General features: G+C 42.8%; 2 protein-coding genes across 6 annotated transcripts in view; both read right to left on the bottom strand.

Annotated features, from left to right (window-relative positions):
* The window catches only part of LOC139540774 (rab GTPase-activating protein 1-like), a 181494-nt gene that overhangs the window by 83278 nt on the left and 76899 nt on the right, over positions 1-21317 (bottom strand). The window lies entirely within an intron of this gene.
* On the bottom strand, positions 7160-17791 carry LOC139540775 (G-protein coupled receptor 52-like). Its single transcript, XM_071344733.1, has one exon. The coding sequence runs from the start codon at positions 15280-15282 to the stop codon at positions 14164-14166; it is 1119 nt and encodes a 372-aa protein (XP_071200834.1). The 5' UTR covers positions 15283-17791; the 3' UTR covers positions 7160-14163.

Below are 21317 nucleotides of genomic sequence, written 5' to 3'. Positions count from 1 at the left end.
ACCAGCAACAGTGTGTGAAAACCTTGTGAAGACTTACAGAAAACATTTGACCTCTGTTATATACCCTTTGTTGGCAATGACAAAGTATTGAGATAAACTTTTGTTATTGACCAAATACTTATTTTCCACCATAATTTGCAAATAAATTCATAAAAAATCCTACAATGTGATTTTCTGGATTTCTTTTTCTGGATTTTGTCTGTCATAGTTGAACTGTACCTATGATGAAAATGACAGGCCTCTCTCATCTTTTTAAGTGGGAGAACTTGCACAATTGGTGGCTGACTAAATACTTTTTTGCCCCACTGTATATATTTATATATATATAAAAACACACTCACGTGCACACCAACACAAAACAAATCTCATCAGGCTAGAAATATCATCATGTCCCGGCACGATCACCAAAAAGTCATTTTGAAAACTCCATTGTGAAGATATGGACATTAGAGCCATATCTGTAACACTGGCCTTCTCCCCTAAGCAAGCAGTGCCCAAATAATTACATTGGCCTAAATGGGTTTTCATAAGTGAGGTAGCCATATAGTCATAAAGATGGCATTGTGCTAGAGGGGAGAGATTCTGTAAGTTATTTTTCTCCAATTGAGCTTACAGACAAAACAGAAAAAGACAGATGATACACTTGAGACCAAATGCATTATTTGCCAGAATCCAACTTTTGAAGAGTGGAAAGTACCCTATGCTTTAGGCGCAATAGTGCATTTAGTAGTCCACTACCGTATAGTATCCCTTTCTGTCGCTTTCCGCAAGCTACGTAGTACACAGTAAAGAGGGTACTAGTTAAAGTCCAACCCAGCAACCAACGATGAGAACACGCCTTTCTCGTGAGGTCTGTTTCTTTCCATTTTCCCAGGCAGTTTTCAAACCTTCTTCCATCTCGTACCACTGACAGCGACACGCAAACAGTCATATCCCCACTTCGCAGGGTATCACCACTGAAAAACACTGTTCAAAAACCTCCCAGCTGGGTACAACAGTAACCTAGCGCCATCTACTACATTATACATGCTTGTAGTATACATAGTGGTAGGCTTTCACGCCAACACAACCCCCCCCCCCGCATATCTCTGATATAACCCACACGGGCATCCAGATGGCGCTAGTTGGCGAGGCGGGCATGCGACCAGCCTAATAGCAACGAGTGGGCAGCTGTCGGTGTACGTTAGCGTCAACAGACCGCAGGCCATTCATCTGCCATCGTCAGCAGCGCTCTGGAGCAGTAGGGAGGAACGGCACGCAAATACACACACACTAGCGTACACACACTAGCGTACACACACTAGCGTACACACACACACACACACACACACACACACACACACACACACACACACACACACACACACACACACACGAAGAGACACACGCGGGAGGATCCTTTGAATGTGCCACGACTTTGCAGATATCGTAGGGTTACGGTAGTTTGGCGTGGCGGAGACAATCAAGGAGAAGCCGTGATGGTTTCATGTGAACAATCGTTTTTTTAACATAGTGGTCTGAGATGAGTGACCACTGTTCCCAAATTCCAAGTGAATCCTTGGATCCTACCCCTAGGCACTTTGCGTAGATGTGAAAAGACTGCATATGTATAAGGAATTCGGTAAAAGCTCCAGCGTAAGGTGGAATTCCCTCCAGATGGATCACACTTTTCCAATCCTCTCAGGTCTACACAAGTGCCTGGGGTTAGGATGTCTTCTCTTCTTGTCAAGTGGACATGATGGTACAGACGACCCTGAAGTGGCTCCGACGTTACAGTTGTCACCTAATGTTAACCACTAGCTGCTCCTTCACACACCAAGACACTCGTGCAAAGTTGGGGGGGGTGGAGGGGTCGAGCACCTGTTTGGTTAAACACACTCCAAGCCTTTCAAAAGAGGCAGAGCTGCCCCATCTAAAATGCATAGGGCTGGGTGTGTGTGTGTGTGTGTGTGTGTGTGTGTGTGTGTGTGTGTGTGTGTGAGGGGTGATGCTCCCAACCCCTTATGCAGAGTAGCCATTACAGCTGTATGGGAGGCATGGAAAAGGCCCATTGTCTCTGACGAGGGGTGTGAATAGCTCATCTTTTATTCGAGGGCATCTCCGCCTCACCTCTCAGAGGGGTGCAGGTGTTCATCCTCGCGAGTACACCGTCCTTGCCGGTTCACCAGGAGTGCGTTTGATGGGAGGGCGAGGCGACCCTCCTCGGCAGCAGCGTTGCAGCTGCACAGATTAATAATAAAGGGAATTCATAATACAGTCGGCATAGAGAGGGTTTGTCCATGAATATTCAGCGGGTCCTCTTGGTTCGGGCTTCATGCATATGGATGAAAGGCTGGCAGCAAGCTATATGCCGGAAGAGGGAGGGATGAGGCAAAGGGCAAAGAATGGTTTAAGAGAAACACTGATATATGGCAATGTGTTGACTTAACACAACAAACCTCAGCCACGTAACGCAACGGTAAAGACGGATGCCTGTAGGTTTCCAATGTGATTGACGCGAGCGAGGGACAGCATGTGTCGAAGAGACAACCGAGCAGCATAAACCACAGCAAGAGGTCGAGCTAATAAGATCAGACTTCCGGGTATATCGATGTTGAGGAAAACACAGGGGCAGTTGACAATGTGACCTCCTGGAAGAAAAAGCTTAAAAAAGGTGTGCTCTGTGATCTAACAAATAGGCTAAAAAATACCCTCCATGGAATAATAACCAAGTTAAACTTTCACTCCGTTAGCCTCAACTCAACCCGGCAAGTCAGCACCTTGCTAACTTTAGCCCTGTGTGTGTGCCTCGTGTCTCGTGTGTGTGTGGTGTGTATTTTTTCCTGAAGGCTGTGTGTGAAGCCTATATCAGCAGCTAAGCAACCGCCACCCACTGAGCCATGTCGAGAGCCAGGTGAGGGCGAGCACCACCGAACATTGAAGGTGATCAACCGACCAGAGACACCCAGACTCCTTTCCTCAGCTTTCTGCCATTTAAGAGAAAGTCGAGCACAGCAGGGCTGTCAGAAAGAGAGAAAGGGACAAAGCTAAATGCCACCAGTAACAACTACAGTCATCTGAGAGCAAGTCAAAATGGCTGCCACAGCTCTCTGCATGCTCAACACCAGTCTGAGAAGGGACTGATTTAAAATAAGAAAAAATGTGTTACCCAGCGTAGCCATAGAAAACCATTTCACTAAACCGTCTGAATTGGTTCAAATGCCCGGCTAATCAAAACGTCCTATGCCAAGGGAAAAAGAGTGAGCGTGAGCCACTTGACTGAGATTTAAGAGTTGAATGTATGGATTTCACCAGACAAATTGCGTCTGGCCTCCAGCTTTCATCAGTGAAATATTAGCCGGCAGCAGCGGAGGTGAAGCGGTAATGAAGGAGCTGCCAAATAGCGAGCGCCTCTCTATGGTGTGAGCGCCAGTGACACGTGTGCATTAGCTCCAATGTCAGGAAAGGGCAAAGTATCTGCATAGCCTCAGCCCGCATTGTCCATTAAAAAGGTATTTTACAGTCAACCCCCTGCGGTCTTCAATGAGAAGGGAACCGGTTGTGTACGCATGATACACACCACCTAACCGGTGCATGCACACCAAAAAAAGAGCCACAAAAGCATTTCAAATTAAGCTTTCTTGTTATGATTTTCGCACGGCACAACTACTAACTGTGATAGTCTTACCTAGCTACCTTAAAATGGATGCACTAACGCTCTGTATAAGAGTGTCCACTAAATTACTAAAAAGTAAATGGGAAAATGTAGAGGAGTCGTTGTAAGGGTGAACTGGTTCATCGTTTATTCATGACCGCCGAAAGTCCAAAGACCTCTGTGATCAGACAAACATTTGATGTGCTCATTAGATGAAGGTAAAAAGGTCACATTATTTTCCCTCTCTAACTGCACATATCTCGTTTCCTTTCAGAGGCTGCAGGCAGTAACCTTTTGAAATCCAGCCCCAGATAGAGAGCACGACTTGCTGTGTGTGCAATACAACGCCGGCTAACCCTCGGTCTAGAGATGAACTCTGTTCGCCTTGGAGTTGAATGGCAACAAACAACCCTACAGACCAGATATACAGTGCATTCGGGAAGTATTCAGACCACTAGACTTTTTAAACATTTTGTTACGTTACAGCCTTATTCTAAAATTGATTAAGCAAAATGTTTTCCTCATCAAACTACACACAATACCCCATAATGACAAAGCAAAAACAGGTTTGTAGAAATAGTTGCAAATCTATAAATTAAAAAAACAAAAAAAACAGAAATACCTTATTTACATATGAATTCAGACCCTTTGCTATGAGACTCGAAATTGAGCTCAGGTGCAACCGGTTTCCATTGATCATCCTTGAGATGTTTCTACAACTTGATTGAAGTCCACCTGTGTTAAATTCTATTGATTGGACATGATTTTGAAAAGGCACACAACTGTCTATATAAGGTCCCACAGTTGACAGTGCATGTCAAAGCAAAAACCAAGCCATGAGGTCGAAGGAATTGTCCGTAGAGCTCTGAGACAGATTTGTGTCGAGGCACAGATCTGCAGCACTCCCCCAATCAGGCCTTTATGGTAGAGTGGCCAGACGGAAGCCACTCCTCAGTAAAAAGGCACATGACAGCCCACTTGGAGTTTGCCAAAAGGCACCTAAAGGACTCTCAGATTCTCTGGTCTGATGAAACCAAGATTGAACTCTTTGGCCTGAATGCCAAGCTTCACATCTGGGGAAAACCTGGCACCATCTCTACGGTGAAGCATGGTGGTGGCAGCATCTTTCTGTGGGGATACTTTTTTAGTGGCAGGGACTGGGAGACTAGTCAGGATCGAGGCAAAGATGTTCAGTGCAAAGTACAGATAGATCCTTGATGAAGTTCTGAGCGCTCTGGAGTAGGTTCACAGACTGGGGCGAAGGTTCACCTTCCAACAGGACAATGACCCTTAGCACACAGCCAAGAAAATGCAGGAGTGGCTTCGGGACAAGTCTCTGAAAGTCCTTGAGTGGCCCAGCCAGAGCCCGGACTTGAACCCGATCTAAAATCTCTGGAGAGACCTGAAAATAGCTGTGCAGCGACACTCCCCCATCCAACCTGGCCGAGCTTGAGAGGGTCTGCAGAGAAGAATGGGAGAAACTCCCCAAATACAGGTGAGCCAAGTTTGTAGCGTCATACCCAAGAAGACTCAAGGCTGTAATCGCTGCCAACGGCGCTTCAACAAAGTACTGAGCAAAGGGCCTGAATACTTATGTAAATATGATATTTCATTATTATATTTTTAATACATTTGCAAAAAAATTAAACATGTTTTTGCTTTGTCATTATGGGGTATTGTGTATAGATTGAACAGGGGGAAAAAACGATGTAATGCAATTTAGAATAAGGCTGTAACGTAACAAAATGAGGAAAGTCAAAGGGTCTGAAAACTTTACGAATGCACGGTACATAGTTACAGCATTAGCATGCTAAATACGCCATGTGAATTAATTGATCCTTAAAAAGTTATTTTGCTGATGTACAGTACCAGTCAAAAGTTGACACACCTATTCATTCAAGTTTGTTTTTCTGTACTATTTTTTACATTGTAGAATAATAGTGAAGACATCAACACTATGAAATAACACATATGGAATCATGTAGTAACCAAAAGTGTTTAAAAAAAATCAAAATATATTTTAGATTTTAGATTCTTCAAATAGCCACCCTTTGCCTTGATGACAGCTTTACACACTCTTGGCATTCACTCAACCAGCTTCACCTGGAATGCTTTCTTGAACAGTCTTGAAGGAGTTCCCATATATGCTGAGCACTTGTTGGCTGCAGTTCCTTCACTCTGTGGTCCAACTCATCCCCAACCATCTCAATTGGGTTGAGGTCGGGTGATTGTGGAAGACAGGTCATCTGATGCAGCACTCACTCACTCTCCTTCTTGGTCAAGTAGCCCTTACACAGCCTGGAGGTGTGTTTTGGGTCATTGTCCTGTTGAAAAACAAATGATAGTCCCACTAAGCCAAACCAGATGGGATGGCGTATTGCCGTAGAATGCTGTGGTTGCCATGCTGGTTAAGTGCGCCTTGAATTCTAAAAAATACCAGACAGTGTCACCAGCAAAGCACCCCCACACCATCACACCTCCTCCTCCATGCTTCACGGTGGGAACCACACATGCAGAGATCATCCATTCACTTACTCGCGTCTCACAAGACACGGTGGTTGGAACCAAAAATCTCAAATTTGGACTCATCAGACCAAAGGACAAATTTCCACCGGTTTAATGTCTATTGCTCGTGTTTCTTGGCCCAAGCAAGTCTCTTCTTTTTATTGGTGTCCTTTAGTAGTGGTTTCTTTGCAGCAATTCGACCATGAAGGCCTGATTCACGCAGTCTCCTCTGAACAGTTGATGTTGAGATGTGTCTACATTTATTTGGGAAGCAATCTGAGGTGCAGTTAACTCTAATGAACTTATTCTCTGCAGCAGAGGTCACTCTGGGTCTTCCTTTCCTGTGGCGGTCCTCATGAGAGCCAGTTTGATCATAGCGATTGATGGTTTCTGCGACTGCACTTCTTGAAATGTTCAGGTTGACCGACCTTCATGTCTTAAAGTAATGATGGACAGTCATTTAATTTTTCTTATTTGAGCTGTTCTTGCCATAATATGGATTTGGTCTTTTACCAAATAGGGATATCTTCTGTATACCACCTCTACCTGGTCACAACACAATTGATTGGCTCAAACGCATTAAAGAAAGAAATTCCACAAATTAACAAGGCACACCTGTTAATTGAAATGCATTCCAGGTGACTACCTCATGAAGCTGGTTGAGAGGATGCCAAGAGTGTGCAAAGCTGTGATCAAGGCAAAGGGTGGCTACTTTGAAGAATCTCAAATATTCAATTTGAATTGGTTTAACACTTTTTTGGTTAGTACATGATTCCATACGTGTTATTTCATATTTTTGATGTCTTCACTATTATTCTACAATGTAGAAAAAATAGAAAAAATAAAGAAAACCCTGGAATGAGTAGGTATGTCCAAACGTTTGACTGGTACTGTATCCCAGAAACTGGCCAGGCGAATCAGCCTTTCAATCATTGCCTGCTTTTAAATCACTTAACAAAAGTACAGTCAAACCCACCACCAGTAAAATCTTAATAGACACATCAAGAACTCAAGGCAGTGTTCAAAGAGGCAACATTTCTGGAATTTATTTATCCCATTCTTTTTCAGTTTTATTGGATTGGCATCAACAGCAAAACCACAGCCTTTGACAAAATCTCAGAAATAAAAAAATAGATACTGTGTAATTTCTCGATTTGTCTTCTAAACAAAAACATCTTACTTCATATAGCTACAGCAGCCTAGTTGAATTAACACAAAGGTATGAGTCATCACTGGTCGAGATTTTGTCATAAGATTTGTTTTGTGTTTTTTTTGTTGTTGCCTGAACACATATGTACAGCAGGGTAAAACCGACAGACACACTATACATACTCCTATTTAACAAGTAGCGTATCCATTTTGAAATAATAAAATAAATAGACTTTGTACTGTATTAATCAAATCTTTAAGATACAACACCCTAATGAATGCACTTTAAATCAGTTGTTTTTGACAGGTTTTTTTGTATTTCCTTCACATCAGAAAGAAATTCAAAACTAGTTTGGTCATTACAATACACATGGAAAGGTGAATAGTCTATTCAGTGGCTCATGGGTATAAAAAACTACTGGCAGAGAAGAAACTGAATTAATTGGGTAACACTTCATGAAAACTAAATTAATTGGGAAACACTGATTTGCCGTGTCAATATAATTGTATAACAGTAACCACAAACTGTTTTTCTAAATACAAAAAAGTTGAGTTAAAGTACTACATTATCAATAAGTACAATAACTTGCTTGTTAGAATGAAACTACATTCCACTAGTGTTACTGTGGTGTGGAATCAATTAACTCTCATGAAACCATCAGTACAAGATTTACTGTAAAGCAATAGCTAGATAGAATTTAGCTTGTCAACAATATTGATTTACCATATATCACAAAAGATCTCACAATGTTTGTTGTATTCTCTTGACCACAAGTGATTTGCTTTAGTGTGAAGACAAAGTCATCTGGGGGTAATTCTAGAGAATCCAAGTCAATTAAAATAACAATTTGGGTGTTATATCCTTAAATGGCATGATGTAGAGCTGGGCGATATGGAAAAACATCCATAATCACGATAAATATATATAAACATTTGCAATAACAATAAAATCAGCGATAAATTACAAAAAATAATTTTGCGGGGAGGTACTACAGCTGGGCGATATGGACGAAAAGTAATTGTGATAAATGTAACTATTTTGCTCAATAACAAATACAACAATATCGTTTTTTCCCAATGGCCAGTTACTTTACATTAGCAGCAGGCCAGGTAAGATAACTGAAATGATAGCCTATGATTCAAAAGGTACGGGACGTCATCTAACATATCCATGACTTGCACGATTGATATTTTGATGTTCAACCTGTCAAAATAGGATCCACAATGAGATTTTTTGTTTTGACTCAAAACACCTAGTTAGATTGCTAACTCTAACTATGATATTGTTGCTAGATAGATTAATCAATTAGCCTACATGGCTATCAGTAAATGTAGGCTAATGTCCTAGTGTCCTAATGTCCCAATGTCCCACTTTCCAGTGCTAGGCCTGGGCTAATTGACGTAGGCCTATGCGCTGTAAATGGCACGCTTTGCTCGGCTCTGCTACCCGGGTGCGTCCAAATCATATTAACTAACGTTACACCCCACTCCGGTTGTAAAGTGGTGCCGTGAACTCGATATTTGGTGAGAAATAAATTATATACACTCACAGAAAGCTGCAACTCTCCTCTCTGTAACTAGAACAGCACTTTGAGCAACGGTCATAATGATTGTGCTTCTCAGAATGCATCTCTGCCTCCTCCGTGCACACAGCGCCAAGAGGGAACGAGAGCAGCCGGCAGCAAAACCGGGATAACTAGATACTGTAATTTCATTGCAGGAATCAACATAATGCATAGGCTATTACTGTTGGGGGGAAAATGGTTTAATAACAATCTACAGGAACGTTGTGTGGCAAAAATCACCGAAAATTACCAACGTAAGCAAAATGCTTCGGTAAGAGGAAGGCAATGTAGGTGATTTTCTGTTTATCGTCCCAGCTCTATGACGGTAGATTTCTTAACCCCTTAAGTTCGCACCCCCACGTAAATCTAATTAGTATAATACAAAAATCCCCATAAAAATCCATCATATTTTTTGTTGATGCATTGGATGTGTCTCAATCCACCGCAACCGCCTACGTTACACTTCCGCATCTGTGGTGAAAGGTGACAGAGCTAGAGCGGTGTTTGTCAGACCATGAGACATCCCGAAAATCAGTCTTCTCACAAAACGGTTTGGCCTAACAACTATTATGACCCCTCTTTGGAAATAAAGAGTCTCATGAATACAATGGTGTTCTCCATTTACGACCCCCACAAGCGTCTTGGGACTCGTCTGAAGTCGGTACAGCCAACCTGCCAACTTCTGTCTGTAGCATCCGAACAGTTTGGGCTACAACTGTGGAAAGGTCTCTCACGAACACTTACGTGTCGGTTTTGCTCTAGGCCTCACAAGACTTGTCTGAAAGTCACCCGGTACCGCAGATTTTTTTTTAAATGGAAGTATATATGGAGACTGTTTAGTGACAGAAATAAGGGGTTAAATACATTTCCTGATCTTTCTTATATTTTGGGGTAGCGGGTAGCCTAGTGGTTAGAGCGTTGTGCCAGTAACCAAACGGTTGCCAGGACGGATTCCTCGAGCTGACAAGGTAAAAATCTGTCTTCTGCCCCTGAACAAGGCAGTTAACCCATTGTTCCTAGGCCGTCATTGTAAATAAGAATTTGTTCTTAACTGACTTGCCTAGTTAAATAAAGGTTTTTTTTTTAAAAAAGTGTATATATATATATATATAATCTCAGATATAGGACAGACACTTCAGAACAAACTTCCATTAGATTTTCTTGGGGGAGTATCTGTCGTTCCATGTAGTTGTTACGTCCTTGTAATCGGTTATTCAATGCGTTTGTATGGGGTAACAGCAGTGAGGCCAAGAACACATTTTCATCAAATAATTTGTAAATATTTGTTTTGCTACTTCAAGGGGTCTTAAAATTCAAAATCAAGTAACAAAATGATCCTTGGTATGACCTTAAAGCAATTCCATATAGCTTAGTAGAACCCCCTCCCTTGGCTTAGACACAGGGCTCAAACTCTTATGGGTTAAGTGATTCAAATATCTAATAATGGGGGGGGATAGTTGATTAAGTTTTGATAATGCAGTTGTATTCATACTGTATCAGTGTGTTCATATAGTGGGGTGTGAAATGATTGACACCTTTGATAAAGAGCAAAAATGACTGAGCTACTGTACATTGTATAAATAAATAAAAATGTAAATGGGGAAATTAGATGGGGATCTTAGCCCATTCCTCCACACACCATCTTTCCAGATCCTTGATATCCTTTGCCTGCACTTATGGACTGCCATCTTCAATTCAAACAAAAAAAGTTTTCAATGGGGTTCAAGTCCGGAGACACAGATGGCCATTGCAAAATGTTGATTTTGAGGCCAATTTAACATTTCTTTGTGGATTTTGATGTGTGCCTGTGGTTATTGTCTTGCTGGAAGATCCATTTGCGGTCAAATTTCTGGATCCTGTCGTTGACCTTAACAAGGGCCCCAGGACCACTGGAAGCAAAATAGCCCAATAACATCAAAGATCCACCCCCATATTTTACAGTAGGTATGGAGTTATTTTCTGCTTATGCATTCTCATTTAGACGCCAAACCCACCACTGGTGAGCGTGGCCAAAGAGCTCTATTTTCATGTCATCCAACAAATGTAAAACGCCTGCTAAAACGTTTGCTAAATGGCATTGGCAGTTGGATTGGAACCAGTGCTTTGGTCAGATAAATATTGCTCTTTGACCTCGCACACCAGTGGTGGGTTTGGTGTCGAAATGAGAATGCATAAGCAGAAAAGAACCCTATAATTAATATGCTGCGCGATTAACCAAAATGTTGATTATATTTCATTTTCTAAACAACTAATTGACCAACGTCGGTTCAATTATTTGAATTCCATTTTGTTCCGTTTTTTTCTGTGAGCGCAATGTACAGTTGCTTTAGAGGTAAATCAGATTAAGACCGAAGTCTACGATGTAGTATGGATTTGTAGTTTCAAACAGGCAAATATTCTACATAGTTTAAACGTGGTAATTAACTACAATGGCCATAATCAATTTCGTGCGTGCCTACTTGTCCGGTCTATGTGGAGCAGACACGGAGATGGGGTGAACACAGAACGTGCGATCAAGAGGGAAAGATGCATGTATCTCTACCTGAAAATACACGATCTAAGTGATTGATAGTTGGTATTCAGCAGTCATAAAAAGTATGCCTTGTTTAATTTGAATTACTATTAAAATAGTGATTTGTCAGGCAGCACAGGCATCAGCTCTAGAGATGAGATGATGACTTGGAATGAAATAATAAAGTCAACAAATAAAACAAATGTAATATACACAACAACTGAAATATTTTATTAAAGTAAATTGAATAAAATTGTTTAAGTGATAAGCAGTAACGGGCAGTCACTACCATCATGGGACTTTTGTTTTATTCTGTTTTGTTACAGCATTCAACCCACAATGCATTGCGCATTTGTCTAAAAAAAATATTTGAAAACTGTGATGACTTTTTAAAATAATTGAAACACAACCGACCTCAAAAAGCACTAATCACTCAGCACTACCTACTGTAAAATATGGTGGTGGATCTTTGATGTTATGGGTCTATTTTGCTTTCACTGGTCCTGGGGCCCTTGTTAAGGTCAACATCATCATGAACATTACCCGGCACCAGGACATTTTGGCAAAAAACCTAATTGCCTCTGTCAGGAGGCTGAAACTTGGCCGCAAGTAGATCTTCGAGCAACACAATAACCCCAAGCACACATCAAAATCCCCATAAATAAATAATTTGCCACTAAATCAACTTTTGTAATGGACATCTCAGTCTTATAAAATAATATATTTTCCACATTTTTGTTGAGCATCCAATATAGCTCAGTATTTGAATTGTTCATTTTATAGTCATTTTTGCTCATCTTTATCAAGGGTGGCAATAATTTCAGACCCCACTGTATATGGTCCATTTGATAAGAAAATAAAATGCACCTCACACAAGATAAAATAAATAAAATACAGTAATGTGAAGATGTCATCTCATAGACATCAAGCAACCATTGGGTACGTTTTTTAAGTATTTTGTGGCAGAATTCAGAACCCCAATGATTATATATGCCCCCTAAAATGATAATGAATCACGCTACAAATAGAAAAGCTTCTGACCTCATCATAAGCTCATGAAAGGTGCTGAAACGAGATGGTCCAACTGTATCGGCAAATGTAAGCATGATGGATCTTAAGTCAAGTCAAATGAAGGTCACGTTACAAAACGCAATGGCATGCAGCCAGGACTGTGTCCTTGTAACTGTATAGATGAACAGAAAGTAAATCTCTGATATCTTTCCCCAAAAATATATCTTTAGGCACATATACAGAACAATCTGTAATGGAAAGCGGGGAATGACTACACAGGTTAATAAGTAGCATAATGTTGAACAAAAACAGTCATGATATCGACAGTTCAGTTAGCTGTGTTGCTGGTTTTTCACACGGTCAAATATACACTGACAACACAGGTCTAACTTCAAATGGCCTACACCATAAGAATAGAGAGGGATTTCACAATAGTCTTGGGTATCACTGAAAATATGCACTTCATGTATTTTTCTACATTATCTATAAAAACGGAGCATTCTGGGAATGTACAAGAAAAACTTGGAATGACTTCACCTGCGCTGTATCAAACAGTATAATACATAATGAAAGGCAGTCTTCATGGTGCATTTACTGCACATGCCCACTGTATTTTGTACAATAAGGCCCTAAAAAGGGAACAGTCTCTGCACTTAGCGTGGAAAAGCAGAGGGAACAGAGTCATACATATGACGCTGATCCTTAAGTAGAGTGAAGCAGATTTTTCGGAACTCAACCAAAGATTAAGAGAGAGATGTATGCACTAGTAGACAGAACCAATCCCTCGTTCTGCTTCCTAAACAGCTACTGTATAGGAAGCATTGACAAAGATAAAAAATAAAAAATAAAAATTGTACACATGAAAATATAGAAATATCTAATAAAACTAAATCATCAGTGTGTGTGTTTTTTTTTTTTTAGGAGATTGAGTAACTCGTCAAATTGAGTGCCCCATTTCTCTGTTTAGGACTGACCGAAAGTCTTTGAACACTCGGACTGCTTGCTAACAGACCTTCTGCAAACACCGCAAAACTTTTGTTTGTCATAACAGGTCAAGGCCACTAGCCCATCTGCTGTTATTTACACCATTGTCAAGGAGCATGTACAGTAAGTGAATAGTCAGCCATTTGCTACACACATACCCTAGGTCAACTCCTAAAAGGGAGTGTATGCAAATGAGGATTACATGTTGATGTTGTCTATGCTAATTCGGCCTTTGAGTGCCCACCAAGAACACAGACCTATAGTAGCAGTCCAATATTGGTATTTCAATTCAATACACTTTAGTCCACATTACCTTGACATCAGAGATGCTTAAATCATGAGGTCACCATCAATGTTTGAGGAAAGTGTTTATCTATTTTGAGGACCTCTAACTTTGTATTTTTACAAGCACTTTACCCGACTGTGGAGGAACAAAAAAATGTAACATTAAAGCCTGAGAACCATGGTCAAATTAGGTTTTACATAAGGATGCACATACAGTAGGTTACCAGCTAAACTCCACTACACAGGTTTAAAGCCAAAATGTAGTACCAATCTCTCATTCATTTAGTTGTTCAGAAAGTAAACCTTTAAAACAACGTAGCCTCCCTCAGCAATCTAACGTTTGCCTGTAAATCATGGCTTGGCATGACTGTGGCAAAAGTCATTGGTATCCTTCAAAACAAACCGTCAGAGCCTAAATTCTCTCTCTTTGGGACAGCCCTGTCAAATAAATGTTCAGCAGCTTTGTAAAGATGTAACCTTTGAAATTCGCTGCTTTTCTAACAATAGCCTCCAACGCCTCAGATGGAGCAGGACTTTGGCCTCTTCCTTGGTTTGGGTTCGCCAAAGTCCCTGTCGTCGGCAGCACAGTGGCTGAAGGAACAGAGTGTCTGCGAGAGGCGGCGCATGCCCAGGCGGAACACACTGTTGGACAGGCTGTAGATGACGCAGTTGCAGAAGCTGTTGCTGATGGCCAACCAGGTTGTTACAAAGGAGAGGGCGGGACTGTCCAGCACGTGGGAGCTCTCCAACAGGAAATAGATTATGTAGGGCAGCCAAAGCATGTAGAAGACGCTGGTGATGCGGAATAGCACCATGGCGTAGCGCCTGTCAGGCCCTTGACCTGCGTGGTTCCCCCCGCCGCTGCCACTGCCACCACCCTCCCCAGCCTCCATCTCCTGGCTGGGGAAGCGTGCCCGCCTCTCACTGATCTCCCGGTTGTGCTGCTGGCAGATGCGGAAGATGTGGAAGTAGGTGAAGCAGACTACCAGGGCCGCGGGCGCGTACAGTAGGCATACCACAAAGCCTGTGAAGAGCGCCGAGGTGGGCCAGGAGTGGGCGCACCACTCAAAGATGTCCCCGTGGTAACCCGGCTTTCCCCAGCCAAAGAAAGAGGGCAGAAAGACCAGGCTGGAGTAGACCCAGATGAGGGCGATGCAACCGCGGAGCCGGCACGGCGTCACCAGCTGGTTGTAGGACAGGGGTTTGGTGATGGCCAGGTAGCGATCCACGCTGATGCAGGCCAGACAGGCCATTGAGACGCTCTTGAGCACCGAGATGACATAGCTGAAGACCTGGCAGGTGATGGGCTCCTGGACGCTGGCCGGGTAGTGCAGCAGGGACAGGGTGGGCACCAGGCAGCTGAGGCCCACCAGCAGGTCGGCGTAGGCCATAGTCTGGATGAAGTAGCTGGTGGTATAGTGGTGCAGCAGAGGGGCGCAGTGGAACACGAAGATCACCGTCAGGTTCCCGGCAATGATGAGCACCGTGAGCAGAACGATGACCGCAGTCTCCAAGACACAGGCCTCCAGACCCTCGTTCTGGCCCCAGCCCAGGGGACAGGAGTGGTTGGGGTCTGGGCCCACCAGGCTGCTGTTGGCAGTGGGAACCAGGTCTGTCGTCAACGCTGACTGGTTCATTGTTCTGGGCGCGGTCCAGGTGGGTCAGGTTTGTGCTGTGCCAACCACGATGCAGATGGACTGTAACTGGAGACCTGTCTGCCTGTAGCCTCCCTCAGCAAATGGGAGTTCTAGCCTCTCTCGCTCGCTCCTTCACCTCGGCTCTCACATAGCTGGGTCTCAATCAAATTAACACTGACTGACGAAAATCAATACAGCCCATAGGAAAGCAGGACTGCCGACTCGGCTCTACTTTTTCGATCAGTCATGCTTAGAGGCAGTGGGGTAATTGTCGAAAAAATATATATAATTTCCTCCAAAACCAGAAAAAGGTCTGCCGGTGCTATGCCAGGCATTTATCCCGGCGGCAGGGATCCCCATTGCTCTCCCTGACAGTCTGCGGCCACATCTCCTGATGCATAAGAGGGCTGCCACTGGGAGACTGGGGGCGGAGAGCAGGTGTTGTCCTCACAAGGGCAAAAAGCACAGGAGGTGCAGGGTAGTCGGCATGTGGGGGAGAAACATGAGGCAGGCAGGCAGGGCGCTCTGGTGCAGATCCTACAGCAGATTAAATAAGACAGGGAGCATGTGACTCCTATTTTGAGACTATAGATAAGAGAAAATAGTATTAAAACATTTCGCGTGTCGGTATAATTTTGACTTTCAGATAGCTTGTTTACTGTCACAGAGAAAGATCCGCTGGGAAAACCCCAAATTCATACGAGTAATTACATCCACGTTAGCCATTGTGTTGGTTCATACCTCAAGTCCTCTCTAAAGTTCCAAAATGCTGTTAGACAAGCAGCAACTGTTTCTCAGTCTTGTAGTATGCACATCCTCTTATTTTGGGGTAGTGAGTGGTCCCGTGGTCAGTGTCTGGACCCCATGTACGCCCCGCTATTGTCCGAATAAAACACAGACACGCTAGACAAACACAGGGCTCTCTGCGGTGGTGAATGTCACAGCTCTCGTTCCACAGAGCGCTGGGGGAATTATGTTTACAATGTTCCCCAATCAGAGAGAAGCCAAAGGAGGCGCAGAATAATCTGGATCCTGTTATGTGTGTATGTGTGTGTGTAGCCACAAATCTGGCTTTGGTCTCGGGAATCCCAATCCACGCACTTTTCTGAAACTTTCGTCCTCCAGGTTATGAGAGGCAAAAGCTGGTTGTAAAAGAGGATTTTTCAGGCAAAGAATGTAGGAGTTGTCAGGAGTCTCACACAATCGGATCAATAGATACTGGAGCCGGTAGAAGACATCTGGGTGTCTCAGAGCTCCTCGGACTGTGTCTCCTTAGAAATTCTGTTCAGGGCGCCGACTGCGATGGATGTGGGATCAATCTACATTCCGCTTGTTTACAGCCTAGGGTGAAAGCTCTTTACGTCAGCCTCGCCTCTTATTAAGCGCTTGTTTCCATTATTGATATTATTACTTATACATGCCGTTCCATTCAAATACGTTTTTTTTTTTGTTTCAGGGGAGGCACGGCTGTCTGGACTTTTGACTCTTTCTTCCACTCAGTACGTCTGCTCCTTGTTACAAAAACCACGGCAAAAGAGAAACGACTCCACCAGTACAGAGAGTTCCAGTTTCAATGCTGTCCTCTGTGTGCGTCTCCTCTTATTTCCATTCCCCCAGCCGAACTAAGCTGTCGCCAAACGAATAACCGAAGAGGCAGAAATACAATTTCATTCAGCAAAGCAGTCCTGGAGTGAAGCACAAAATAAATAAATAGGAACCTTTTGAAGAGAGGAGCTGTCCCTCACCAACTGGTGCAGTGGGAAAGAGATGCTGTGACTGGCTTACAGTTCCTTTTCCCTTCGCTCTCGTTCTCGTTCTCCCGCTCACTCGCTTTACCCTGCACGCACACACACATGCTCGCTCTCACTCTCTCCCGTTCCCTCTGAACCGCGCTCTACCCCTCCCTCTGATACACCCGATCTCTCTCTCTCTCTCTACCCCCTCCCATTTGGGCTGCACCTGAGGTCCTTTCTCAACCCAGCCACAATACTCTTTCGCTCCTCTAATGTCTCTCCTCTTGTTTTTAGAGCTACATTTGGATAGTTTCCTAATCTAAAATCACTAGGCTAATCTATCAGTCCATTATCTATTAACTAGCTCCCTCCCCCAATATGGCTTTCCCTCTGACTCTCTGCCCCCAGTCCGTTGCTCCGACCAATGACCAAGCCCAGCCATGCCTGCCCCTTAGTTACAGTTGCCAGGCATTTCAGTTAGTTGGGATCATCCTTCACTGGCAGACAGTGTAACAAGCGGCAGAAAATTGAGGAGGCAGGAGGTCAGTTTCAGAGGTAGATGGTCTGTATACCATTGCAGAGTTCAGGCTCAACTAACCTCTACAATAATGAAAACACTAGGATACACAAGAAAGCTACGCTTTTAAAGCTACTTGCGTAAGCTCTAGAAAACTGAACACGGAGTTTCCCCAAGAAGATAAGAACAGACGAGAAAGTGGCATGGTGAAGTGGATAACCCGATGTCCTTCACCTTTTGGACTACTGGTGAAAAACGGTCACAACCAGAAGGCTACTGTACGTTAATAATTATTTTGCAGAGAGAGAGAGAAGAAAAGGGAGGGCTGTAAAAACAACGGTAGTAATCCCCTTCCCTGTCCCACCCCCTCTGAGTCTTTTGATCCCAGCCACTATGGCTACTGTGTTGGGACAAGCAGGCAGGCCCCTGTCCGGGCTCTTTGTTACAGCTGGGTAAATAAGGGCCAGGCCATTGTAGTGTACAGTAGCTCACACCAACACTGACTAACAGTCAAAGAGAGCCGGAGGTAAGTGGGCCTGAGAGCGGGGAGATTAGTTTCGAGCTGCTCAATACGAGTATAAATATCAACGCATTACAAAAACAAACCTGGTGCGGCACACGGGAGAAGAAGTCAAGGTCGACCCAGTGCGAATGCTTCACAATAGGCGTTATGTGAAAAGGAGATTTGAATTAAAAATTACCATATGCTCTCTACAAAGGCTGCAGAGAATTAGGGATGGGCATTTGAACATTTTGGACTGTTCATGAACTCGCATGCTTTATTTTCCTTCGAGTACTCGAATGGGAAAGTAATGTGTGTACTTATCTATGCCAACAGTGAGCAAGCAACAATGCTTAATTTGCTACAACCATTATAGATAACAAATCCTAATGGCTAAATTGCCCAATATAGAGTGTACAAAACATTAGGAACACCTGCTCTTTCCATGACAGACTGACAAGGAGAATCAAGGTGAAAAGTATGATCCCTTATTGATGTCGCATGATAAATACACAAATCAGTGTAGATGAATGGGAGGAGACAGGTTAAAGAAGGATTTTTAAGCCTCGAGACAATTGAGACATGGATTGTGTATGTGTACCATTCAGAGGGTGAATTGGCAAGACAAAAGATTTAAGTGACTTCGAACGGGGTATGATAGTAGGTGCCAGGCGCACTGGTTTGAGTGTGTCAAGAACGCTGCTGGGTTTTTCCACACTCAACAGTTTCCTGTGTGTATCAACACCTTGTAGAGTACATGCCACGACAAATTGAGGCTGTTCCGAGGGCAAAAGGGGGTGCAACTCAACATTAAGAACCTGTTCCTAATGTTTTGTCCACTCAGTGTCTATTCAGTCAATAAAAAGACATTAACTGAAACCGTATTATCAACTGATTATATTGTGGAACTCAAATCTAAAAAAAGACCTCAGCTTACTTGTAGAAGCCTTATGTTAGGAATCAAAAGGACTATGTAAAAGTGAACAGTGAAATGCTTACTTACGAGCCCATTCCCAACCGTGCATTGTTAAGAACCAACACAAACATTTGCAAAATAAAAAAGGAAATAGTAACACAAAACAATAACGAGGCTATATACAAGGAGCAACAGTACCAAGTCAATGTGCAGGTGTACCAGGTAGTTGAGATAATTCAGTATTTACATGTGAGTAGGGTTAAAATGTAAAATTTCACCTTTATTTAACCAGGTAGGGCAGTTGAGAACAAGTTCTCATTTACAACTGCGACCTGGCCAAGATAAAGCAAAGCAGTGCGACAAACAACAACACAGAGTTACACACGGAATAAACAAGCGTACAGTCAATAACACAATAGAAAAAAAGAAAGTCTATATACAGTGTGTGCAAATGTGTAAATAAACATAATACACAGAGAAGTAGCAGCATATGTTAAGAGTGACAGTGTGTCTGTGTAAGTGTGTGGCGTCAATATGCATGTGTGAGTGTATGTAGTGTGTGAGTGTGTAGGTAGAGTCTAGTGAGTGTGCAAAATCAGTTCAAGGGAGTCAGTGCAAAACTATTAAGACAAATAATAAAGGGTAGGCAATGTAGACAGAGTTCAGTTTGTCAAATCGGAGGGCCTGTTGTCCGGACCTCTGGCAGTCTCTATGGGGGTACCACAGGGTTCAATTCTCAGGTCCACTCTTTTCTCTGTATATATCAACAATGTTGCTCTTGCTGCGGGTGATTCCCTGATCCACCTCTACGCAGACGACACCATTCTGTATACATCTGGCCCTTCTTTGGACACTGTGTTAACAAACCTCCAAAAGAGCTAGTAAAACTAAATGCATGCTTTTCAACCGTTCGCTGCCCGCACCCGCCCGCTCGACTAGCATCACTACTCTGGACTAGAGGTCGACCGATTATGATTTTTCAACGCCGATACCAATTATTGGAGGACCAAAAAAGCCGATACCGATTAATCTGCTGATTTTTTTTATTTATTTATTTTTTGTAATAATGACAATTACAACAATACGGAATGAACACTTATTCTAACTTAATATAAAACATCAATAAAATCAATTTAGCCTCAAATAAATAATGAAACATGTTCAATTTGGTTTAAATAATGCATAAACAAAGTGTTGGAGAAGAAAGTAAAAGTGCAATATGTGCCATGTAAGAAAGCTAACGTTTAATGTCCTTGCTCAGAACATGAGAACATATGAAATCTGGTGGTTAATTTTAACATGAGTCTTCAATATTCCCAGGTAAGAAGTTTTAGGTTGTAGTTATTATAGGACAATTTCTCTCTATACGATTTGTATTTCATATATCTTTGACTATTGGATGTTCTTATAGGCACTTTAGTATTGCCAGTGTAACAGTATAGCTTCCATCCCTCTCCTCGCCGCTACCTGGGCTCGAACCAGGAACACATCGACAACAGCCACCCTCGAAGCAGCGTTACCCATGCAGAGCAAGGGGAACAACTACTCCAAGTCTCAGAGCGAGTGACGTTTGAAACGCTATTAGCGCGCACCCCGCTAACTAGCTAGCCATTTCACATCGGTTACACCAGCCTAATCTCGGGAGTTGATAGGTTTGAATTCATAAACAGCAGAGCTGCTGGCAAAACGCACGAAAGTGCTGTTTGAATGAATGCTTACGAGCCTGCTGGTGCCCACCATTGCTCAGTCAGACTGCTCTATCAAATCATAGACTTAATTATAACATAATAACACACAGAAATACGAGCCTTAGGTCATTAATATGGTCGAATCCGGAAACTATCATCTCGAAAACAAAACATTTATTCTTTCAGTGAAATACGGAACCGTTACGTATTTTATCTAACGGGTGGCATCCATCAGTCTAAATATTCCTGTTACATTGCACAACCTTCAATGTTATGTCATAATTACGTAAAAGTCTGTCAAATTAGTTCGCAATGAGCCAGGCGGCCCAAACTGTTGCATATACCCTGACACTGCGTGCAATGAACAAAAGAGAAGTGACACAATTTCACCTGGTTAATATTGCCTGCTAACCTGGATTTCTTTTAGCTAAATATGCAAATCTGTCGTTCTGCCCCTGAACAAGGCAGTTAACCCACCGTTCCTAGGTCGTCATTGAAAATAAGAATGTGTTCTTAACTGACTTGCCTAGTTAAATAAAGGTGTAAATTCGGCAAAATTGGCGTCCAAAATTACCGATTTACGATTGTTATGAAAACTTGAAATCGGCCCTAATTAATCGGCCATTCCGATTAATTGGTCGACCTCTACTCTGGACGGGTCTGACTTAGAATATGTGGA

Source organism: Salvelinus alpinus, chromosome 16, assembly GCF_045679555.1.
Source record: "Salvelinus alpinus chromosome 16, SLU_Salpinus.1, whole genome shotgun sequence".
NCBI classification, from domain to species: Eukaryota; Metazoa; Chordata; class Actinopteri; order Salmoniformes; family Salmonidae; genus Salvelinus; species Salvelinus alpinus.
This window is presented reverse-complemented; position numbering and strand designations above follow the sequence as displayed.